Genomic DNA, 26,753 nt, shown 5'->3' on the forward strand with positions numbered 1-26,753 from the left:
ATTAGTACATCCCAACACAGAAAAACTTTTAAGATGTAGATTTACTCATTTTCACTTTCCAGATTGGACATGACTAGTTTTTGGTAAGGTCAAAGATAAAATTAATGTCTAATTGCTACTTATTCCATGATACATAACTTAAGGTTTGTACCCGACTGTAATAAAATACAATTCTTTCTTTCCAGCTAATATATGGCACTGTTATGAAAAAATGTGCCCAAGTAAATATAATTTTTGCAGAAATGTAAGATTAATATCAAAGGCAGAAACAAGGGAAAATAAGGAAAACTGCAAGAAAGACTTTCTTACACCACCTTACTGCATTATCCCTAGATTTTAGGACTAGAAAGACTAAAATTGCATTTCATAACACTTACTTTTTTGTACAAAAACATTAATAATAAGACAATGTTAATATCCACCAAACTCACATTTCTCTTGTGATTTAAGACTGTATTTAAGCACAAGCAGTAAGCAGCCAGGTTCACTAAGACTTCATGGCATTTGTCCACACACATCTTGTTCTGCCTTCCTAATTTAGTTATATTCACTAAGTGATCATCATTAGGGAGTTAACAAACAGCAAAGTAATATCATTACGAGGTATCGCTATTTTTTTCCAGCTACAGTCCTCAGACAAATTCTGTATAATTCAAAGGCATCACACTTCCCAAAGGCAGAAGAAATCCCTCTCCCACATCCAATATGCCTTATAAAAAGATAAAAGCCTACTTTTCTGCAGAGGTTTCCCAGCACCAAGAGCAGAATACTTTCTTCAGGCTGAGCGCTCAACTTTTTACTGTCTTTTGATTTTTAAAATAGTCAAGATGTTTTAAAACTACTTTCTAGGAAAATTTCGCATCTTTGCTAATATTATGAGGTATCATGATCTCACATATACCTTCTCAGAGAGTAATTATATCTAAATCTTACTAAACAAGAGGAAATTTGAGGTATCAGCTTTTTTACCAGGATTATTACAGACATATCAAAAAGAAGAAAGAAAGTCACAAGCAAACTATGTGTCTGTGATAATCTGTGGCAAATCTTGATCACAGGCAAATCTATCCTGAGTGTGTGATAGTGTGGAGGAATGCAGAAAATCCCATATTTTCAGCTGAAATTGTGCTTTCATAACGAGTGTGAAAGGTATTCTATAAAAACTAGAGCCTCCTTTCTAATTTATTAAGACTACTTTTAACATTATTAATATGAGTCATTACTAATAATGAATAATTATGCTATGAAGACCAGAATTTGTTCTTTATCTAGTATTATGCTTCCCCCTGCAGATTTGTGGTCACAGATTTTCCAGTGCCAACTTGGGGATTTCATTCCCAGCTCAATTCTACTCTTCAGACTGGTGGCAAATGTGGAACATCGCTGTGGAGCACCATAAATTACCTCTATCCAGAAGATTGCTTCTGCATTTACTGCCCAAAAGCAGCTGAGGAAACAGATTAGCACTGCATCAGGAATTCGGACTTCCCAAATAGCTGTCTAAATCATAAATTGCTCTTACAGTCTTGAATATGACACTTCTGATCTGATATCCTGTGAGGCCTACAGAGATGTCCTAATTAGCACAATATCAGACAATCATTGGTGAAACATGGCCACATTTCAGGCCCAGGTATCACAGCTGTTAAAAACTGTATACTTCTAAGTTTAAACTTCAGGTCTCTCAGACTTCATTCACAGGGAATGTTTTCAGACTTTTGGAAAATACACCTGGTGAACTACAGCATCCACTGGAGTTTAAGACGTGAGAGCTGAGGACAACCGTGCTGGGAGAGGGGATGGGAGAGCAGAGCTCCAGCCATGTCGCTCTTCAACCTCAGGGTCTGGTGGTTGCTTCACCTGCAGAGCCGCCGCCAAGTCACCAGGCCTAGCATAGAGGGCTGCCCACCCTAAGCTCGGCAACGACGCTCTGCTCAAGCATCTGTATAGTTTCTGGGCACAAGCTGGTACCTGGCATCCCAATGTACCAGACAGATCACCTTGAGTCAACACTAGCTCAGGAATCTTTGTCCTACACCCCACTGAATGTGAAGGAGGCGGTTTGTAATAGACACACTTGTTCCAGACTTTCTCTTCCTGCTCACCAACCAAAAATCCTGCTGGCACGTGCATTTACTTACTTACGTATTTATTGCAACAAACTACAGTTGAAATAGGACATTTTCTAACTGGGGGAGGAAGGGAAACAAAACTATGCCTACTTTCTACACAAGAAAAACTAATGAACAGCTGCAAAAGCACACCAAAATCCAAATACTGGGTTTGGCTTTCCATGGTTCAGAAAATGAGTGGAATTTTAATTGAATCCAGACTTTCCCATGTGTTCATGTTGACAGCATTTATTATTGTAACTGCAAGGGCCAAGCTGATGCTTCCATGTTGTTTAATGAAATATATTAGTTCACTTAGTTCAATAAATTAGTCCATGTAATAGAATACATAAATACCCAAATCGCTTGATTTCCTCAGCTTTTGAAAACACAGTAAAAGAAAAACTGGTGAAAGTCATTGACGTTCGAAGTAAGGCTTAGTTTGCAAGTAAATGATACAAGCCCTCTGCTTTTACCCCAGAGGTATGATGCAATTGTACTCAACCCTGAATAATAATATATGTTTTGACATTGAAGCTTGTAATGCAAATGACAGGCAACTTACTTTTCAATAGTTTATCTAGTTCAGTGTTGATCTAACAACTGCCTCTGCAGACCATGAATGTTTTTTAGCTTTGTGTTACACCAGCCACTCAGCAGTAGAAACTGCTAGAGAATAAGCTACAGATCAGTAGGCTATACTGTCCTACCAGCCAGAATCAAGTCAGTTTAGCTATTCAAGGTAACTTTCCAGAGTGCCAAACATTATACTGTGTAACTTTTGCAACAAAGAACTATTATTTCTGGGATCAGATGCAGTCAAGCTTTCTTCTGCTTTTTTCTATTTGATCTTTTTGGTCTTATACTTCCTGGCAGGGGTATTCTCCTGTAACTTTCTATCCCCTCCCTAAGCATCATGCAACCATTAAGCACTACTCTCTACTGCTCTAATTCAATGTGTATTCCCAACTTCTGAGAATAACAATGCAGTATCTAGGGCTGAGGAAACACCCACTTCTGACTTTGTCTCTGGAACCTAACTGTACACTATCTTTGCTTTTTCAACATTTGGCTGAGACTAGGACTTGAATGGGTCTGCTCTGACCTTCAAGTTTAACAGGGGTAAAAGAAAGGTGATATTTGGGAGCAGCGATTTGAGGGTCAAAGAGATTGTTCTGTACTTGCATATTTTCTCATACTGTGAGTTTTCCAAAAAAGATTTACAGTTTGGGTTTACTTTGGGAGCTTCAGCTGTTTCTGAGATGAAACTAGCAGCCAAGATTTTTTTTCCCTACAGTGTAACCTTTGGAAAATTTCATCACTGTAGTCTATTTGGATCTCCAACCCTGTGCTACTTCTGCAGAGCAAAACACACAGAGACTGTTAACCTGCTGAGAACCTGACAAGGATTTCACCAGATGTAAAAGATGACTGGAAATGGCCTGTTATGAGCCACCAAAAAACCAATGAAGTCACTGACCCAGAAAGCCTGAATTTCACCAGGTGACGGATGGAGAGGAAATCACTTAACAGAAAGGAATCAGGTTTGTTTGTATCATAGCTGATGAGGGAAAAGTGCATCCATATCCACTCACCTGTCTTACTCTTTTTTTTGAGCTTCCAACTCTGAATATTCCTACTGTCTGGAGACCTGCAAGTGTAGCACATCAGACAACTGTTTTATTGTTTAATCTTCTACTGAAAATTGCATTGAACCAAAGCAATCTGGGCTATATGTGTACTTAAAAGAATAAAAAAACCGCAATGTATTTCTCTACAAACTTGTACTTACCACGCTGAGGCAAAACTTAGTTGTCTTGGATTAAGAAGCCATCCACTGTCGTTTTCAAGTACCTCACATCACCTAACCTGCAAAACGGCATCTCCGTGACATTTCCTGTGATGCCATTTTGGTAGTACCACTGCTACTCCGTGAGGGAGAGAGGTATGCAGAGAGTGAGGCACTGCTCAGCGTCTGGAGGTAGCACTTCCAGGACTGACATCAAAGCAAACAGGCAATAACTAAATACTTGGACACTAAGCTGTGTCTTTGGATACAGGAAGCAGTTGGTGTTTGGGGTTACCTGCTGGCTCTGTAGTGCCTGTCAATACAAAGCCGAGAGTTTCCTTCAAAGGGACATAAGTAGGGTACTCAGGCAGATTACGAGAGGGAAGAACTCTACCTGGGAGTTGCGTGTAGTTCATAGGGTAGGAACAGCTATTACACAGAGGGAAAGCTATAAAGAAGTACTGCTGTACTTCAGGCAAAGTGCAGAAGGTGTGCCTCTTGTGTCATTTAGACTTGAAGTGATTCGGAAACGGGTGTTGCCTGCTATTGCATAAGAAATCAGTTCAAACCTTCTTCTAGCCCTGTAGATACTACCAGAATATCAAACAAACGATAACATGGTTGTTGAATGGACATACTTCGCTGAGTAACAGAAACCGAAAAATTTGAGAGTAAATGTCACCTTAGAGGTGACATGGTCTCTAGCAATGAGAATGTGAGTGGAAATCTTAGAGACTTAAGCAGCTGTGTACATAATATCATTTTACACAGATTTTTTTTGCAAAAAGGATGAAATTATCTATAAGTTTTGAAAAGTTTATGGTCTAACAAAGGCTACTCTGCAACATTCATTTTCTCTACTGACATACAGGAGATGTAAAATAACCTTGCAAACCAAATGCCTTTTGATAGCCATGAGGCTACACTCGCTTGCTAGAGATGTGTAGCTTCGCAGTGGTGTTTGGAGTTGCAGATTTTCATCAGAGAAATTCAGATAGGATTCTGCCTTTCAGTTTTTAGTCTCAACATGACACCTCTCTTCAAATATTCTTCTATCTTTGGTTAACAGAAAATTACATTGATGGAATAACATTTAGTAAACCCAGGAACATTGGCAGGGAATCATCTCAGATGGAGATACTCATATTGGGCAAAAACTGGAGGCTGGTTACCAGTTCCTGCACAAACATACAGTATTTGTTTTACACTGCGGGTCTGCAGGAAGTCAAGCCTTTACAACTCTGGGACATGATCCCAGGGAAAACAGGGAAGGTGAATAAGGCCAGGGGCTTTTATGGCTAAAAACATAATCATTTTTTGTCATATAACGTTCAAAATGATCATTTAAAGCATTTGTGAGATACCTCTATGTGATCTGCTGCTGAAAAATTGGCCTAAAGGACTTATGCATACAGGCAAGCGTTTTCAGAATCAGAAACTTCGTCCCTCATATAGCCTGGAATGATGTTGCTACAGGATTGCTGCTAGAACAGAAAGTCCTCTATTATCCCTAAAGCCAACGAGCAAACAGTAGCGTCCGTCTTTTGCAATCTTTAAATTTCTCGAAGTCAGCCAATCCCGATGACTGTTTTGTGGATGGTGGATTAAATTGAAAACTGAGGAACATCAATATTTGCCCCAAGTTATCTCAGATTATTGTGTTGTGGGGTACTACAGTGCACTCTCAGAAAATGCACAAAAACCCACCATAAATTTTCTTTAAAAGGAAACTTTAATGTAAAGCAAATATTTTAGTAAAGAATGTTGTATAGAAAAGAATCTTTGTTATGACAGTGGGTTAAGTGGATTAAAAAATTTATCATGGATGTTCAAGTGACATAAAACCACAGTATCCAAAGGATAGTCAGCTGGATGGCTTTTTTGGCTGACTCAGACACTTTTATGTTCTCCAAACTCAGCTACCCTTGCTTAAAGGGATGGAAGTCATTACTCTCAAACTTAATCATCCCCACACTTATTTGTCAGCTATGGTATCTAATCTCTGTAAAAGGATAACAATGACTCTCTTTCACAGTTCTACTTTATATATTTGTAAGCAACATGGTTTTCAGTTATGTATTGTAAAACCTTAGCATTGTTGTTTAAATTGTAGTCCCTCATCTGCAAAAGCCTTCATTCAGAGTCAGTAAATGAATTCTTTCTGGTCAAATTAGGCATCAAATGCATCATCTGGTGTTGCAGTCACCATTACTTAATGGTTTGTTTATTATCTGGCCATGTGATAACTCCATCTTGCTGTGGCCAAGCTATTTCAATTCTCATTAAAAATCTTTACAAGACTAAGATACATTGAGAGAGAAGTTGAACAGATACCTTGATTAACTATTGTTTCTGCATTACATAAAGCTGGTGGGAGGTTTGTGTCTGGACGATCATGAAGACATGAGAAGAATTTTGGCAGGAGTTGATAATTCCCTTTGGAGAGAGCAGGCCTGAGCCTGAGGCTGGTCAGGAGGACTCAAGTCAGGGACAAACTGAGTAGCCAGCCTGCAAGCCTTGTAGTGAACAGGAAAAAGCTTCTTGGAGCTTAATAGAATTTAGCATGGGAATTTTTTCTTTCTGTAAGCCTCTATCTTCAAAGGCTGTTTCTAGTTAAGTCTTGCACCGTAGTATAAACAGTTAATTTAGCTCTTACACCTTAAGATCCACTGGTTGCGAAGAATGGCACATTGGTTGTCCAGGTTGACTGGCACATTTCAGACTTTCATTCTCAAGGTATGAGTAAACCCGCGGGGTGTGAAGAGCCATTCCTGCAGAGCTGAGCACTCCAGTATGAGATGAACGACTTCCAAGAAATGTCTCTTTCCCTGTGCTGTATGGGCCAGTTTGCAAGCTTGTAGCATAGATCCTTAGTTTGGGAAGACACCATCTAAGTAACTATTTGTGAGACAGTATCTTTAGCAAGAGGCAAAATAGGAGGAAAAGTGTCTGACTTTCAAAGACGTCCTTGCAATTGGAAGTATACGCTTGCTTCTCAAAACACGCATTTATTTATATTATAGTAAAAATATATCTGCCACTCCTGGGAAAATGAAATATTCTTACCATGCTTTTCCAAGTGCTGGCAGCAACTATCTACAAGCCGGGGAACCTGCCTGTAAATAGGGTTCAGGCTTAGTTTCTTATCTCTTGCCTTTTCTTTCTTGCTCTGGGCTTCTGCTGGCAAAGAGAGCTGGAGAGCCTCCAACAATCGTGACTGATTGTCATCAAGGTCTGTAATAGAGTCCACAGACATCGCGCCCTGTAAAATACACACACATGAACAATCAGTACAGCTGGAGAAATCTAAACACCACAGGACCTTATCTAACGAAGACTTTTGCTACCTGCATTTTAAATGAACTAATATAAAAATACAATTTGCTACACAGTTTTTGTAAATTAATGGAGCTATAATACCAGTGTAATGGATGGGAAAATCACAAATGGTACCAATGCTATTATTACCATACTACAAGGAATACAAGTTAGATATTGAAAAAACTAAATGCTTTCCACTCACTCAGCACACCTTTTTATTGTTGTAAGCCTGCACATACTGCAGGACAAGGATGAATCATGGTCTGTGTGTGCACCTGAGCAGTACAATATTTATGTGCATGGAGATATAGACACAGTTTTAAACCTGATTCCCTACTTCTTCTGCAGCTTGGGCCATTGTATCAGTGACAACTATGCAAATAGATTTACAACCATATACCACATACAGTTAACTAATAACACAAATACATACAACTGCAGAGATTGAAATAATCCCATGTTATCACAGAACAAAGGCACACCACAGAAGTAGATGGGTAACATTTTTTAGATAATTCTACTTCATGTATCTTAATATTTTAAAATCATTAAAATTCCAATGAAAGCTTTGAAAACTATGTTTGGATTATAGCAAGGCACAGAAGTTCAAGCAGTCTGTAAAGGATAAAGCAGCACCAGCAGCAGGAGGTTTATGGCATGTTTCAATGTTCACACTTGAAAAATAAGATTTTTTTTTCCCCCCCCCCAAACCACAAGATTACTGTCCCTTCAAAATGACCATTTCCTTCAATTGTTATGAAACTTACCAGGCAAAAAACATTTTAGGGGACCATCCAGGCTTATAAATAATAATAAAACAAAAAGAAAAATTTCGGTTTTAATTCTCATTAAAAATACCTATTGTAAATTATTTTCTTTCTTTCTGAAACAAAGGATACATTTTACCATAACATAAAATGTACTGTACAGGGATCCAGCATGTCATCCTAAGAAATAATGAAGAAAATGTAAATTCCTAGTCAAAAAACTTGCTGACAAGTCTAATTTCTTAAAAGCACGCTGTTCTGCTGACAGATCACAGACTGCTGGTGAGATCTCTACATCTATTAAATGAGAACTGTACAACTGCTAGGGAATTTCAAGCTCTAGAAGTATTTTCTTCCATCAGCCTAGACAACTGAACTTTACAAAGATTTCCGACACATAGGCAATTCAAACAAAGTCCACTGAGATTTCAAATGAATTTAAAAATTTTCAGTTCATAATATCTTTTAAAAAAAAGCATCTGAATTATCAGGTATAGTTCTGTTTCTTATAACTCATGGAAGACATAAATAAAACACAGTGAAGTTTTTAGGGACCCACATCTCTAAACAATTACTAGACCCTTCAGAATGCAACTTCGACCTTGATTTCTGATGTGTCTCATATTTGCTTGATTCTCTTTACCCTTTCCTGCCAAAAAGAAACACACCGTGCCCCCCCCCCCCCCAACCCAAACAAGAATCTCTGGCTATGATCCATGTGTGTAAAATTCCAACTGAACAATTTTTCTATTTTGTTTTTAAGAGTTTGGGGTTTCAGACATCAAAATTAGTCAACTGACACTGAAAATCCTAACGCCATCCTCACCGCTGCAGCTTCCAGGTAGTTCCTGTACAACAGGTGCCCTCCTTTATACCCTGCCTTTACCAGTCCCTCCCTGTCCGCAAAGCATCCTCACCTCATGAATCATTATTATCACAGAGTCACTTAAGTCGGATTCAGATCCCTAAAATAGATGTAAATACAGTCAGTTCGCCATTATCCTATGGCATTTTATCAAAGTTGTGGATTAACTGGGGCACTGAGCTGGCTTTAAGAAGAGCGACCTTGAGTTCAGTGGCTGAAGTACAGCACTGCTTGGCAATACCAAGTCCAGTTCAGCTCTGATTTTAGATTTCAAACTGCACAGGAAAACACTACCAACATACTCCATGGATCCAGCTTAAACTCAGCCAGACCTATTAGTTTGGGCTCAGCCAGACCTACATGACTGCTCAGGAACGATGCAGGAGATCATGCACGTTGCTGCCAACTACTCCAGGACTATTAATACAGACACAGTGCTACCTGGACTGCAATGCCCAGCAACCGAAGAAAAATCAGGTTCCATCTACTAGGCATTACCTTTGCACATAATGGATGCCAGTCCCTGCTCCACCATGACAAGCTCAAAATCTAAATAAACTGGGCAAGTCTTAAGCTAAGCACACAAAACCATGAAGGGAAGTGGAGATTAAAGAGGAGATGGAAAGAGCAAGAAGAAAATGAAGGCCAGAGGGACAGGTGTGGAATGAAGGTCAGATGAAGCTTTTCTTTACTTTTTAAGGGTTACATAAGGCTTTTCTCTTTCGAAAAGATGAGCAATATTACAGAGTATGCATGGGATCAAGTACTATTCATGGCAGATCCATTTTCACTCCCTACATTATGCTATTTGAGTAGTAAAGAGGTATGACTGAGCTCCTGATACTTGAATAAATTTTGGCTGCATTATATATATATATATATATAAAAAAAATAATATATTAACAGAGTGTCAGAATATTCTCTATAATAAGCACACAAAGTGCCTTGCTGGATGACCAGGGTCTCAACTTCCAACTGGGAAAAAATCATACACAGAAAATGCAGCAACAGTGATTTCTGTCTAGCTCTTGGAGGAGAGATAAGCACAGCACTCATACCATGAGCTCTGCAGCCAGCATTACATTATATGCCTTACTGAAAGCCTCAGCTGAGTGTTTGAAGACTCACTGGAATAAACAAAAGTGAATGACACAGTTGCAAAGAAGTGAATGGTACAGTGATAAACAATCCCTCCAATTCAAGAGGATTGCACTCCAGGTGTCTGTGCGGCATTTCTGTGAGAAACTGGTTGTATCAGTTGCATGTACTAATGAATAATTTTTTTTTATTTTTTTTTTTTTTAAAGCATTTGCCTTGATATAGTTGAAAATAAACAGTGCAACACTGCCCAAGAGATAAAAGATAAGTGCAGGCTTCCTTACCATCCCCTAAAAAAACTCAGGGGAGTAGAGTAAGTACACTGATAAGCAGAAGTATAAAGGCCAAAGACAGACAAGATATGAGACATGAGTTGATATTAATGTTAAATAACTGACAATTCATGAAGTACATTACTGAATAACTGAGGTTCATTCCCAAGAGAAAATGCCAGCTCCCTCCACATCACACTGCCCACCTTAGTCTATGCTTAATTCTCTGTAGGTGAACCATGTGCTACTGCATCCTCATGACTATGGACTAAAGGCTCAAATTCAACACCCTGAAAGCTGCAATCCTGGTATTAACAAAAAACCAAACTAAACAAGCAAAACCCCCACAGGCTTCTAGGAACTTGGTCCTGATGGAGCTCTATCCCTTCGATGTAACAAAGGATCCAGGTTTCTTCTGCTTGCTGGTTCAAATGAATGTCAGAGATCTTATCACACTTGGTGAAAAGAGTAGCAGATGACCCATATCTGGACACATGAATTACCTTTCCCTCATATGAAAACAGGTTCTGAAGCCAATGGGTGTATACGGTGAATTTCTATTTTTTGTCACTGCCTATGCCAAATTCTGAAAGAAGTTGGCAGGTTTCCCTTCACACTTATATTCAAGTGTACTTTGCACTTCTGTGTGAACACAACTGCCTGTTCATACGGTCTGGACAGGCCAATAGATGTGCATTATGCGTCTACAAGAATGCAAACATCTTCAAATATCATGCCCTCAGCTATGTGCAGACAGAATGTAGACGCTTCAAGCTTCAGCTGACAGCTAGAGTGAAAGAAGGCCGGTCATGGGGCTCTTCAATCTTCTCTTAATTTGCAATTTACTCCAGTTCTACCCCTCTTAACGCTGTGGCTTGAAGAGCCTTACATAGCATTTCTCTGAAGCAGGTTTTATCCTAAGGATGAAAGAAGGTGAGGATCCTAAGAAAGTATTGTATTTTCCAGGGTCTGTTCTTGTACCCCTAATTCTTTCTCAGATTACTTAACAGGGGGTTTTATTGAAAGTATTTTATTGCACATTTTTTCTCCCTCCATTGCAAATGAAATTAAAAAGCAGTAATTCTAGAACCTCTATCCCATGGTAACAAAAAAATATAAAAATCTACTACTGTTACTAGCTGGAGTACCGGAAAACTGGAAAGCTCAGAGCATAAAATTTACTTACAAGGAACAGAACCCTGCAAACAAATGGTCTACCAGGTACCTATCTTACACGCAGGACTAACATTCAACCCAAACCACTGCACTGTGTTCTGCTGCCAAAGGCATCTTCATAGCCTGTATGCAGAAATGTCCTTCAAAGAGCCTGGTACAAATTTACTCTTACAACTTCTTATTTACCACCGAGGACATGATCAGAATTAGACTGTGGGGATTTTTATTAATATTAGGATAGGGATTAATAGATTTATTTCCAAGTTTGTGGAGCTGGATTAACATAAGCATACATATAAATATCAATCACATAGGCTTAGTCTTCCCCAGCTGAAAAAATTAGGTTGAAGACAGATGGAATTTGTTAAATCTAAAAGACCTAGATGGAAGGAGGTAGATAAAGGGAGTGAACAGAAAGACTTCTAAATAATCTCTCTGCCACTTTGCAATCTGTAACAGACTTGCACAGTCCATATGATCTTTTCCCACCAGCACCAGAGAAAGAAGATTTCCACTACAGTTATAATTTTCTGGTATTGACCAGGCCAGCTTCCACCTGAAAAAAAAAATCACTGTTCGAACATGACAGAAGAAATATTCCACAATCCACAGACACAACATGGATTTTTCCACACAACATGCTAGACCCTCCGGACCTACTGGCATGCACCACATTGTGATGGGTCTACTTACACGCCTCCTTGCTCGTGGTGCTGGCTCGGGTGTGTTAGGAGAAGTGGATTCGTTTGGTGTTTCTGAGGTTGAGCTAAGAGATGAGTTACTGCTTGAAAGTTCTTTGTTCTGCCTTTTAGATCCGAACGGCAAGAGAAAGGCCACAAAATCTGAAACATCTTTTTGCTCCTCTCTCTGAGAGTCTTGCTTGAGCTTGTAGGCCCGGTCATTAGCAATCACTTGGGACAAGGGCATTCCAAAAGCCTGGGGAATAAATTCTGCAACAACAACAACAAAATTAATATTTACTGAACATCTGATATTTATTTAATACAAAAAGAATTAAGTATTAAGCTGTTAAAAAGAAAAACAATCCTAAGTCCCTTTAAATATATAATAATTCCAATGAAGTACTGCATTGCATAATAATAACAACAACATTCAAACAATAAAATAATAGTGGAGATGTGCCATGTAATTGTAGCCCATGGTATCTGAATCCTGTTTCCAGCTGGATCATGCAAGATATACCACACAGAATCTTGGAAAATCACTTGGGAGCAGATCTAATTAAGATCTTAACTTCTACTGAAAGCAACTGGAAGTCAGGCACCTCTGGCTACATCTAGATGGTAGAGAGGGCGGGCCATCAGAGGCTCCGGTAACCTAATCCTGAGACTGGGGAGCCTAGCTGGACCGTGCCACAGCTCTCTCATGTTTCAGACCCCTTCACCAGGTTTCTTTCTCACAAATGCTGGAGGGCACCAGAGTCAAGGGGTACAGGCACGTGCGTGGGTCTCATTACAGGTCAGGAGGGTATGCACCTACCTGTACAGGGAGCTTGTAAGTGCATCCACTATCCAAACTAAGCCTTCAAGAATATAGTTTTACATAGATACAAGAACTACACTGCTTTAACATACTGGTAAGATTAAACCAGTTTAATAGTGGTATATCAGTATAAAGGTCCTTTGTAACAGTACGAAAATACATATGGACATATAGAAACACAGGAGAATACAGGTTTCTCTCAATTAACAAAAAGAACATAATCCCATCCCACATCAATACAACTGTCATGTACAAAACCAGCATACACTTCAGGTCTCAAAGTAAAATGCTCAAATATTTTACAAAATAGAAAAATGCTCCACAGTGAATCAGTTGACAACAACTAACATTGAAATTCTCGTCATTAAGTTTCAAATCTAGACCTATCTGAGATTAGTAGAACCAAAACCATTGGGCCAGACTGCCAACTAGAACTGTTTTGTGCTCAAATGGAATTAAAAAAAAGCTATTGACTCTATCCATCCTGGTGAAAATGGGTGCAACTTCTACTAGGTTCCAGCTTCAGACCTGCCTATATCAGGAATACATAAAGTACCAGAGATTTAAAGCAACAATTTTTTTAAGCATGAAAAAAGGAACAACAACAAAAAACAGACAAACAAAAAAATCCTTATCCTTCTCTTTTGCCACAATTGTCTAAATGATTAAAGGCCAAAGCTCCTCCCGGGACTTAAAGTCTGACTATATCTTTGATGACATTTTCAAATTTTATCTAGGCTTGCATTATCATTAAGATTAAAGTAAGGCATTGAAAAGAAGAGTATATTTGATGAATCTTGAATGAGGACACTACTACCCTGTCATACTAAAGAGACAAGGGCCTGTTGTTCTGATTTGGTGAGAAACATTACTGCTCTTTAGAAGTATGAAATGTTAAGACATGAACTAACTTTAGTGGCCAGACAAAACTAAATCAGGAAGCAGAGCCTCACATATCAAGCAAGTCTGGAGGTGACCTGTGAGTAGAATGACAACTAAAACCATCTGCATTTAATTTAGGACAAGAAAGAACATCTTCACATGGGTATCAAGCAATGCGCGAATTGCCAGTTCCAGGAGTCCAGAGTTAGACCCGTCCTTCCTGTACCCAGCAGAGTATGCCTATAAAATGATGAGAGTATTACTATTAAAATTTTGTACTGTTCTGAATTATCTTCCCAATGAACATTTAAGACCACAAACTTGAAACACACATACGTAACATGTCACCCGCTCTGCCTGTCTAACCGGGTACTTTGTTATACCTCCAGCATGCCCATTTATCTGTCCTTCCACAACATTTCCTGAGAAAAGCCACTGAGCCAAATCAAATCCTGAACATGAAATATTTCTCTGGTTTTGGCTCACAGACACTCGTGCTTCAAATTGGGATGGGACGGCAGTATGTAGCCCAGTGATGCCCAACAGCATACTGATGCCGTTGATCCTACAGCACTAGGATCAACTGGGACAAGATCAGCAAGAGATGAGATCTCAGCACTGCCTCATTAAAGGAATTTTATTAAAATTACATTCTCCTTGACTTTGTTATGTAAAGGCTGGTATTTTGAGGTAGGTGTTGCTCCTCCTTGAAAACCCTCAGGTGTGGGATGCCAGGTTTTTAACTGCTCTTGCTCAGCGACCCTGTGTAGCAGTGAAAGGACACTGAACCTCTGCTCTAGGCTGCTTTGCTGTAGGCCTCCTTCTCAGAGGACATGAACCACTTCCCCGATTTCTCAATGTCTGGCAGAGATGGGGAACTGGATGAAAACCAACTGGCTGATTTTCAGACTAAATACAGATGGAAGTGATGCTGGCTGGCAGTGGTAATTACATTAAAAAACTGGCAAAAGCAGTAACTTTTTGCTCGTTTGTTGAAATTAAGAGAATTGGTTGCACCCTCCGCAGACTGGCTACAGCCTCAAGTTCCCACCAAAACCGGTGGGTGTGCGCGCCGTGGGGGGGGGGGGGGGGGGGGGGGGGTGGGGAGCATGTTTTGCCCATCACTCTTCAGAAGTATTCAATCCCAACAATTTTCTTGTTGGACAGGTAAGGTCATGTCCATCAGAGTGAATGCTAGCCCTTTTGACATTTCAGATTCATTTAAAAAACAAGAGTTGTAGTCATGCAAAGTATTTAGCAACCCATTGACAGGGGAGAAAGGGCATTGACTCAGATGTAAGATGTGTCCGTTTGACGCTCTGGTCTCAGAATCAAGCTAAAAGCTCCAACTGCCTATTTCCTGCTGTAGGCTGGGGATCCCTACTGTTGGAGATGCTTAATGTGTATGAAGAAACATTCCTTAGAGCAGGGGCTCAAACTTTGGTCTGTTGTACATACACTAAGTGAGTGCCAAAGCTACTAAGTTAGTTACTCTCTGTAAAACCAACAAAAATTTGATCACTTATTCAATCATCAGAGCGGGCAGTGTAAAAGAAAATTTTGCAGAAAGCACCGTGTAAAAATGTGAAACAACCTGGCAGACTGGGCAATCAGTGTGGAAACGCAGACTCATATCCTTAGCTCGAACAGCAGCATATAAGGACTTGACTTTAGATCCATTCTGGTTTTTAGTGTTTACTGGCACAAGAGACAATTTGCTATTTTGGAGAAGTGCACAGTTTTTTACCAGAAAGTCCATCTTGCAGCTGAGGAAATTTTCTTAACAAAATTTTGATCAAAACTGGTATGTTCCTAAGAAATCTTTCTGTGATGGCAAATCAGCATTTTCTAATAAAAAGCAGCATGTCACAGAAAAACTCCCAGCCAGACCAAATAAGAGTTTCAGTGACCATAAATCCTTTTCTTTGCTAATCAAATGATGATATCCAGGATGTTGACCCATATGGTTAGCTTACTTGGCCTCATGCCACCCTGTCCAAGTATAGTTGCGAAGACTTCTCTGAAGTTTCAGCTGGTGAAAATTGTGGTTTCCATCCCACAAACCATAGCAGTCTATTAAAAACCAGTGAGGTCTATACTCTAGACCCTAATGAGGCTTTCAATGTCAATAAAGTGAACAGCATACAATACAGCAACTTTGGATAGTCTCCTTAGCACTTTGGGTTTTTTTTTTTTCTTAAGTACAGCTTAAGTGCTGGTTTTGAGCTGCTAAAATCTTGTGACCAAGATCTAATGAGGTGCTTGTACTACCTCTATTTAAATGATAGGAACAGAGTGGGAGACAGCTCAGAGAATAATATGCTTTAAAAGGGATATTTAAATGGACTTAAAGGGGTCTTTAAGTCAACCTTCCTCAACTAGCCAGACTGGGTAACTCTGTTTTGCTAACTGAAATTAATTACTTCGGATCCGTAGAGGGAGTGATGGAAGCAAGAAAATAAGGAAAATGGAAACCTCAACCCGTAACGGTAACGGCAAAACTCCCTCCATCTGAAGGTTCGGCAAAACCCTGCACTGACTCCAGAAGACTCAAGATAAGACAGTGTTCTCACAGCATCAGCTCTGTGGCTCAAACTCCCTTCTCCAGCTAGTCAGAGCTCACTGACCTTGAAGGAGTGATATAAGGCCTTTGCAATTACTTAGGCTTTTTCTGTGGGTAGGTCTTTGTTTTTTTTTAAAAATTGAGAGGTTCTTCAGTCCTTTAGTTGACTTTAGTACAAAATCTGACAGTGTTGCTTAAAAAAACCTTTTGTATGCATAGAGAGCATGAGAAACATTTTTTAACTTTTTAAAAAAACACAGTGGGGTGCCAGAAAGGCTTGAGAAAAACACTTTTCTGATAAACTATAATAAAAAAGAAACTTCACCTATTCAGCTCTCTCCTTACGCTGTGCCAAGGCATTCTAACATCATGATAGGTTGAATTATTGAAGAACAAATGCAAACATTAAGAAATACCTCTAAATTTACTGAGCATGTCTGGGAAGTAAACATGGAAGATGTTTTCAAGGATTTTGAACCAAAGAAAAAAAATCAAACATCTACTGCTGGATCTGCATATGCCACAGAGTTACCAGGAAGGCCTTTTCTCAGAAACTCCAGCATATACAGCAGCTCTGCTAAGGCCCCACGGTTGAACCTGTCAAGTATTTACATTCCACACAGAAACATCAGCAAAAAGGATGACTCTCAGTTGCTCAACAAATCACGTAACAAGTAATTATTATTTCTGAGCAGGTCTCTCAGTTCACCTGTAGGGTTTACTGGAACCAAGGCAAAATGGAGCTGGTTTACTGATAAAATCTTCTAGGAGAAATTCTTTCTGGGAGTCATCTCTCTCAGGAATGCCTGTGTGTACTTTCCAAGTAGGCATGCTTACCCTGACCCCCGTATCACTGGCAAGAGACAGACGAAAGGCTCCACTTCTGCTGCCATCAAAATTAGCAGTGAATTTGTAAGGGAGCAGTACCCAGCCTCCAGCATGCAGAGCATCCTGAGAATTTCTTATTCCAAGCAGCACTGACATTTTACTGCTCCTCCAGCGTGAGTACTGTTTGTTAGCAGCTAAAGCAAATGTTTGGAGACATATGTAGACAGCGTGATTGAAAGTCATGATGGCCATTAATAACAAGGAGGCTGGGTAGAGAAAAGTAGACACTGAATGATGGAAATTGAAAATATTGCTTAAATATCTGGGTGGAGTGCTGCTCTCCTGTTTCATCTGTTTACATCCGGCAAGTTTTGCTATATCCTGCTCTGGTGAGTCACTCAGATATGTAAAAACAATTGAAAAAACACTTGGTTTAGAATTTTTCCCCTTTTAATGAGATGACAACAGATGTACCTGTCAAAAAGGACAAAATAAAGGTATGAATCTCATTTAAAGTGCATTCAGTTCTACTTTAGTGTCTTTGTTGGCCTTCAGAAGTATAACAGTTTGTTGAAACTCTCACTTAACAGACAGACAGGTTGATTGACTGATCCATCTAAATAAAACGTGATGCTAGGAGAGTAAAAACTCCACAGATTGGACCGAGTCCTAAAATATGAGTGATTAAATCTCCAAACAGTCCTAGAAGAAATGAGTACCACATCCTTTTGGTTATGCTTCTTAAGCACAGACACCTGGTGGGGTGGGGTGAGGGAGAACAGTCTTGGGCACAAAGAGGTGGTACCTCCCCAGAGAGAACAACTCCAAAAGACTACACCCTAGGGTGGTTCAATGCACGTCAGTGCTAAAGGAGAGGGTTTGTCAGGCAAGACCAAGGATGCAAGTCCTCCCTGTTCTTTCTCAGGAACTGCCCACACCCGAAGACCCAACGCTGACCACACGCACTACAAGCTGCACAAGGTTCATGCCTCGTGCACCCTGCAGCAAGGCCTCCATCGTGCATCCCTGGCGATCAGCACGGTGGTCTTTTCTTCCACCTCTGTGGCTTCCTGCGCCAGGCACATCTCAGTGATCTTTGGCTGCAACCCACACACAGGATCACACGGTGCTGCGTGATCGTCAGGATTAACCTTCAGGAACCTATCTGTTCAAAAAAAAAGACTTTTCAGGTGGCACGTACTCCAGGCAAGACCTAACAACATGGCCTCCTTGCCTGTTACTTGTCCTGGTATGTGGGGTCTCCCAGGCTGGGATATAGGACTCTCAAATGTTTGGACTTAATTATATACTCTTCAAACTGCAAATGTGCTTACGAAAGTGATGCTGAAGGGATGAAAATGCTGTTTGTGTTAAGACAGATGCAACTTGGCTGTATAAAGTGTTCTGGAAATCGGCTTCCCTGCTTCCCCTCCGACATCCTGTGGCTTGGTCTCGCTGTTTCCTTCTCACAACAGTGCAGGTGGACTAGCTACCAAAAAACCCCCCACAAAACCCCAAAAAGAAACAGAAGGAAGGCATTCCTTTTGGGCATGAGGACTAGGGACCTGCCTGGGTGGGTAAGTGCTCCGGGCCTTTTGTGTGAGCACACCCACATCCACAGTGCGGAGTGTTTGTTTTGGACCAGCTGCCCAGTAATGGAAGATACTCTCTTTAATAAAATAAACGGTAGAAATGCTTGTTAAAAAAATGGCATGGAACAGACCAGGATAATGCTTCCAGCTTGCTGTGACACACGTGCCGAGGGAGGTTAACTCTGACTTTGGGTGACACAGAGACGACTGTTCAGGGAAGGGTGGCGGGGCTTGGCCACAACGTGAGCACGGCAGGCTCATCCTTATGGAGACCAGCAGCACAAGACCTTACATTTTTCTTTCCAGAGCCATCTCGTCACCTGAAAGCTGGGCAACGCTGTCCCTCCTAACTCCTGAGAGATGCTGGTGCTGCTGCTTTCCACAGGAAAACAGCCGCCTTTCACCAACTGTGCCAGGCTAATGGCCCGCATGGCACAATTCAGCATCTTCCTGGTTGCTCATCCCCTCTGCCATCACGGATTAAGAGTCTGCTCAGCAAGTATCTGTGGAGCACATGATCTTTAATAACTCAGAAGGGCAGAGAAGAGTACACCAGAAACAATCATGGACAGAAACCCAGAGAAGTAGGGCACCATATGCTGCTATCTGGGCTATTTTTGCCTAATGTTTGCTGTTGGCAACAAATAAGAGTCAACATGGCTTTCTCTTCACTCTGCTGACACAACCTGGTTGGGAACCTGACTCCTTCCAATTTCCTGACCCTGGCCCTCTGTACCCTTACTGACCAACCCAACACCCCTGTCAATACAGATGTCCTGAAGGAAGGAGAGAAATACAGGTTCTACTGTTTGAGTGGTGCTGGGTTATTTTCCCCTCAGGGGGTGCTCCTATAATATTTTATACATGGAGAGAGCATGTAAGACATCTCTATAAATGAGAAGGCGGCAGTGGAAGATGGGAGAAAGAGGATAAAAGCAGAGGGGTACATGTTTGAAATGCCTGAAGTTAAAAGAAGGGAAAAAAAAAAAAGGAATTAAAATTAACAGAATCAGCATAGTGATTTTTAAAAATGCTTGGGTATAGGTTAACCAGAAGATATGAGCAATGCTGAAAAACAGGAAGTAGATAAATATATACAAGGATGAATAAGTACAAAGTGCTGACCTTTGCTGTGGGCAACTACTGAGCCCTAAACGGCAAAGTGCACTCAGAAAATCCATCAGAATAAAAACAGAAAGTATATCCCCAAAGTTACTAACTGAATGAAGTATAAATGCTATTACACAAGGTAGACACACAAAAAAATCCCTGAACAGAAATGTAATAGCAGAAAATAGTATTATCTGTAAGTGCTCAACCAGCAGTTGTATAATTATCAGAAACACAGGTCAGCTAAAATAAAATGAGGCTACAAGGAAATCACAAAAAAGTACAAGGCAACGTAAGAAAAATTATTGTTTGAAAGATCTTTGGCAACAGAGAATTTAGAGGAATAAAGAGCAACTCTGAGTTAAGCATTTGTATGCTTCACCAAAGGAAGCTATCACTTCTCAAGGCACTGTACCAAAGAGGCATTGGAGGAGTTCTGAAAGTGCAATTGCAAAGATCCACGTTTGGGTGACACAGCAAAATTCGGTCTTTGGTGAATTATCAAATCAATTTATTATTGCTAAAATCTGCTATTGCAATGAAAAATGTGAGAATAAAAAGATAAAATGTATTTAAACTCTCAAAAGAGCTTCTAAACAGAAACTTTCAAAGGAGACTACCAAAGTCGTGCTACCCATATGGGGGGAAAAGATGAAAGTTCTCAGTGCATCAAAAATTTGTGAGACAGAACATTTTTAAAAAAAAAAAAAAAAAAAAAAAAAGGGCAGTAAGTGGTTAGCCATTTCCGATGCAGAAGAGCACTCCACAGACTGCTATGAAGATCAATATCTGGCAAATGCACTGAAAAGCAGGGAAGGTTTTGCACAGAACTATGCTGCTTTGCACTTTTAACTGCATGGAGAACTACGTGAAAAAAACCAAGGAAACTAAGCAACATAATGACTGATTAATTACACTGCAGCCAAATGTAATGCATTGACAGGAGCAATACAAGATAGATTTTTCCCCAAAGGTGGCTATAAAATCATTAAACCTCTTTCTTAAAGACTCTTTCCACATGTGGGCTCAGTCCTACATCAAGTAATTCTCATAACAAATGAAAGATTTGGTACTCACAATGCAACATGGGAGGCCACTAGATTTATCCAAACAAATGTGTCACGGGACTTTTAGTTTTAGAAAGATTAATGCAAATATTTTCCATAGCCATTTTTAAACCAAGAAAATAATCATCCCATATATGAAATCACCAAACAAAAAAAAATTAAAAGGAGAACATTTTCTTCCTGACAAATACCTAAAGTAACTTTGAAATAGGGCTGTTCATTTTTTCAATGGAATTTCAAAGTTCCATCCTTCTGCCAAACTAGATTACAAGCAATGACATCAGAGTAACCAAATCACTTCTGTTATAAATTTGTGCGTTTGTGTGTATGAAACTGGGATGTTAGTACTGAGTTTTACTACCACTTTTCCAGAACTTGTTTTCCAGGAAGGAACACAAAATTAGATACACAATCACCTACGTGAAGAAAACGGCACTTTCAGAGACACTTTCCAGGTCTCAATGTCTAGACTTAGTTCAAATGGCTGCAAATTACAGGTCAAGTCCAGTGGATTAGGACCCAGCCCATAAAGCTGATTAGTGTCCAAACAAAAGGGTACAACCATATCTGTAAATCCATGTCACGTGGAGTCTATTAAAATCCAACTGATCAGTAGCACTGAAGCATTTATATATTTTAAACAACTGCTATTTTCCTAAGGTTAAAAAAAGAAAAGCAAACCAACTGACTTGCTTGGGCAGGGCTGGTTCACACGCTTTGCAAATTGAAAGAGGAGAGTGCATATGCAGGTAAACAACTAGATCATGTTATCCAGACCACACTCTGCACTGAATGGTGAAAACGGGGAGAAAGAACAATGAAGGAAAGATGCAGTCCTTTAACTTCTCCTTTTCTCCCAGGAATAAGCTTTCAGTTGAAGAGATCTGGGTTATACTAATGACAAATAGAAAAGATAAGACATATTTTTCAACTTGGAAATAAATACCTAGGCAGTACATCAGCTCAGTAACATTCTCCTACTCCAGAAAGTATATATTTAAGACTAAAGAAATCTCATATGCAAAACTAAGACCCAATCAGTAAATATGTACTAATTTTATTTTACCTTTGTCTCTGTTCTTCTCCTTTCCTAATGAGTCCAGTTTCTTTCTTAATGATTTCTTCCTCTTTTGTCCATCTGTAAGAGGAAAAAAGAAAAAAAAAAAGGCAAGTAAGTGAAGAGGAAGAATGCTGAACAAACTGCTGCACAAGCTGTAGGAACATGGAGTGAGATGGCCACAGCACTTGGAGTCAGGAAGGATGTGGGGTACATTTCATAAAGGCTAGGGACTGTCACAGTCCTTCAGCCCAAAGGAGTGCTGCTTCGTTCACTCAAATGCTGAGGTCATACTGGGGAACCAAAATGTATCCCACTGCATGCTGCTGGGCACATCTACACGTGCGTGGTCACACAGCCCATGTGGCAGAATGGAAAGCTAATTCTGAAGACTTAACAATGGAGACTTGTTGCTGGATGCTCTTGATAGCAAGGTACCATAAACATAAAAGGTACTGGTTAGCCCTTGTCCATGGTCACAAGACTGCGATTCAGGTGTGGAGCTGAAGGCAGTATTTGGAGAGGGAGGATTACTAACCTCCAGGATAAATTCTGCATACCAGTCATACCAATTGGGTGATAGCTGACCACCTTCACATGACCCATCTGATCTGAACTCACACTGGGAGCTTGCAGTTTGGTACAGCATGTCCAGATTGGTTCAGATGGATTAGAGTCTCAGAGAAATTATTGTTCTGACACCCTATATATCATCCAAGTTTTCACTAAGGTATTAAGGACCAAAGATTTTAAGCAACAGCATAGGCAGGTTCATTCTTGAAACAATTATGTCAAAAGGTTGGCTATCATTATTTCCTTCAGCAGCATCTTTTATAATGAAAAGTCAACAAAAATGCATTTTATTTATTAGGTCTCAACAAATACCACGGATTAAGACATGGGCCTGCTTTAACTTGTACCTTTTGAATTTTTTAAGTTCCAAAGCAATATAAAGAGTCTAACATAGGGACTAATACTAATGCTAACATAAGCACCACTCTAGCTAAAGGTCAATGAACACGTACCTTTGCCTTACTGGTTTTGTAATATGGCAAAAACTCAAAAATGAACACATCGTATCTGTGTTTCACTTTTATGGCAAGAAGGTCACCAAATAATCTGACTCAACACATTTTTCTAGGTATGTAAGCCAGTGTCTTAAGTGGTCTTTTACAGCAGGGAACATACCACGGAGGAATGAAGTGGATCTTCATCAATTAACTCTCATCTTTGCAATTAGGGGTCACGAGAGAACACAAGCCATTTCCCCATAGTTTTCCTTCAACTCCTATTGAAAGCCATGCCCAGAACATTACCCAACAGACAGCTGGACAAATTCTGACTTTTTCATAGCCAGCTAATATCCCTTTACTTTAAAATTAACTTTTCTTTTTACCTTATTTAACTGTGGTTTGCACACTTGCACTCTGCATTTATTTAGAGCATATTTGCTCCCAACACTCACTTAACTATGATACTCAGTTCCTATCTCTTGAGGTAGATTGTCATTTGCTGGTTACGTTAATTCCCCTTTTTCCGCACCTGCTCCAGTGAGAATTCATCTCTCTGAAACAAGGCTGACTAGAATGGATAAGGTATTCCAGATGAGAGTTCAGCAATATAATGGTGGTAATTCATTGCCTGATACGGTCTATGATTAGATTTTCCTCTTCCGTAGCTGCATGACAAGTTCATAACTCAAAGTCATACTTTGATTGATTAATATGCCCAGTCTTTTCACACCTTCTGACATTTCCAGTTGATAAGACTGAGTTTATTACAGAAATTCTTCTTTCATCTCTTGGCAATATGAATAGTCAGTAGCCTGCTTACATACACCTGACAATACTGCTTGTTTCTATAGTGTTCCCTACTACCATTGTGTTCTGGCTTCATATATATAAAATAATTTTCAAATTATTTTTCATGTTATAAATTCAAATTACTACTTCACAGTAGCCTTTTGATAAATGACTTACTTTTCTTTGGAGCCTTAGAGCCTTATTCTCCAAAGATCCATTTATTGATATTCTGACACTCCTCTGAAGTCTACTGAGGCATAAAAATGAGAACAAAAGTCGAAATTGGATGTAAAACATAGTGTTTTGCTATTATACCTTCAGAACGGCAACTTCTGGAGGGTTTTAGTGCTGCATAGTCAAATACAACAGAAATACAGGAAAAATGAATGCTATTCAATATTGAACACAAGAACAAATGGCACTCATATCCACATGGAAAACAGGTTAATGACTTCTACGGCCTAACTATCAATGCTTTCTCATGAACCTTGTTCTTAATGGGTGATTCTTTCAACTCCGTCAGTGAAGTAATTCCTCAGTAAATGACAGGCTGAGACAACATTTGTGCATTTGTCTCTGCAAACCTTGAATTTTGGATACAAGGGATGCTCAGGCCCAGAGGAATGTAAGCAGCAGGAAGCAGTTCTGGAGATGGATAAACTAGAAAACACAAAAAAGAGTCCACTCTGTGCACTCCTGAGCAAAGAAAGAGATCGCAGAGCGATAGAAGAGAGACGCTTACTTTGGGCAAATGGGTGCAGTTCCACTGAAGGCAGTGGAGCTACGACCATCTACATTTACAGTTTACCCCATGGCAAGAGAAAAAGAGTTGCATATGAAAATAAGACTGAGAGGAATCTCAGTGAAAAGCTAAAGCTTAGGGGATCTCCCAAGAGGTCTGAGGTCAGTTCCTGTTCTCTTCCTCCTCAGCAAAAGATGTGATTAATCACAATCTATATTCTGTAAAAATAAATATGTTTTGAAATGATCGTTGATTCACGTTACATCAGGCATGAACACTGCTGAAATATTCATAACGTGCTTAAAGACTTATGCAACTCTAGCAGTTTTAAATCTTAAATGAACCCAATTAATAACAATAACGCTTAGTACTTATTATTTGCAGTATGTTTTGAGAATATAATTAATATCCAAACTATTTTTGGGGAACAGGCAAAGCATTATTACCTGTGCATAATACATACTGTACATTTTAAAATTAATTAGCAAAAATATTATTGTATCAGCCCAAAGTGCTATTAAATATGGACTGCTATTTTAATTCGCAGTTTGGGAATGTTTAAACCAAGAAGCGATAAATGCTGTTGGGCTTTTATCCAGTCTTTTGCGTATATAATTATCACTTAATGTCTTCTTTCTATAGATCAACAATACCTTACTCCTCCAACATATTCCACTCAAGAATATCAGCAAGACGAGAGTAGTACTCAGAAGACAACAACTGTCAAAGTGAAGGAAGTTGCATTTTTTTTTCTTTGTTAACCCATTCTGTTTTTTCTGAAGAACACCTGCCCAGGCAGCAGTGCAGATCAGTTTTTTCAGAAATGAACTTGGTCTTCAATGCTTACTAATTTCTATGTTTGCTGCATTTTTCACTGCAATGCATACATCACTCTCTGGGCATCTATATATTAAGACTAGCATGATGAATATTTACAAGACCAAGAGTCTAGAATCAAACTCCTGAGTGCATATTTAATTGCTACGTGACCTGTTTTTCCAAAGTGGTGAGCACTTCCAGCTTCAGTTAATGCCAAAAAGAGTTTTCTATTTGAAAAATTAGGTCACCTTTTCAGGACTTTGTCAGTGAACCACAGCCTACAGAATACAAGAGTATTTGGACTGATACACCGACTTCAGACAAGAATTGACGAGTTTGACTTCTGAGATTATTATTGTTGAAATTTTGCGTTAAGGTTGAAATTCACCTGTAGTGTCATCACTAACACCATTTAATTAGCAGTTACACTCCCAAATCCTAGATATTACATAGCCCATTTCAGGGCCTAAATTTCACTCTAAGTGAGATCATGGTTCTACAAACCAGGTAATAAGAAGCCATTTGCACGCTGAGGATATATAAATTTCAGCTCTAGAAGTTAAAAAAAGGAAAGAAAGAGAACTTTGTATTTTTTTAATGACAGACTGCTCTGTTGCTTTGCACAAGACCACCCACCACTTTGCAAATGACCACATGTGACTCAGAGAGAGAGAGAGTGCAGGCGGAATCCTGTTACTATTACTTACTTCCGGTACTGCTTTACTCATTTTAAAGTTATGGAAATCAACAAGTCTATTTGGTAGGTACAGGTGTTGCTCAGCATAAGCAGAAGCATCACAAATTAGGTACAGGGAATTTGTTTGAGATGATACAGTTAGTGGCACACCTGGAGTTAACATTCAGGAACTCTTGGCCACCAGTTTCATATTATGTCACTTAATAGTCACTATACTGTGAAGCCCTAATCCAATATGTTTTTCATAATTAATATAATATGCAGTAAAAAGTACAACAGCACCTGAGCTTTCTAAGTAATTTTTATGACACTATTGCAGTATTAGGCTTCAGATCATGGAAAGTACCCTGTCAATAAGCTTGAAGTGAATCTGTAATGAAAATATGATTCTTCAGCACTTTCTTTCCTTATACATGGGCTTGTCGATTATCTATAAGAATGGATGTTCCTTTTATGTTACTTACATGCAAGGGCACTTTTTTATTAATCAAAAACATAATTCATAAATTCATACAGAGACTTTAATTTAACTCACTGGGTTTTTGACAAAAGAGATCTTCTGTTGCTTACGGGGTTACTGAGTAAAAAGAACTCCCCTCCCCATCTATTGGCAACTTCCTTTGCTTACAAGAATTGCGTTTCTTGTCCATTTAGGGAAGAAAATTTGTCGTCTTCTACAATTAAGGGTTATT

General features: G+C 39.5%; 1 protein-coding gene across 1 annotated transcript in view; it reads right to left on the minus strand.

Annotated features, from left to right (window-relative positions):
* Window positions 1–26,753, minus strand: part of ARHGAP6 (Rho GTPase activating protein 6) — a 343,048-nt gene that overhangs the window by 21,289 nt on the left and 295,006 nt on the right. The window contains 4 exon segments of the mRNA XM_050913825.1: window positions 3,707–3,762; window positions 6,967–7,162; window positions 12,093–12,349; window positions 22,011–22,082. Coding sequence (XP_050769782.1) covers window positions 3,707–3,762; window positions 6,967–7,162; window positions 12,093–12,349; window positions 22,011–22,082 — 581 coding nt within the window.

Source organism: Gymnogyps californianus, chromosome 1 (genome assembly GCF_018139145.2).
Source record: "Gymnogyps californianus isolate 813 chromosome 1, ASM1813914v2, whole genome shotgun sequence".
NCBI lineage: Eukaryota > Metazoa > Chordata > Aves > Accipitriformes > Cathartidae > Gymnogyps > Gymnogyps californianus.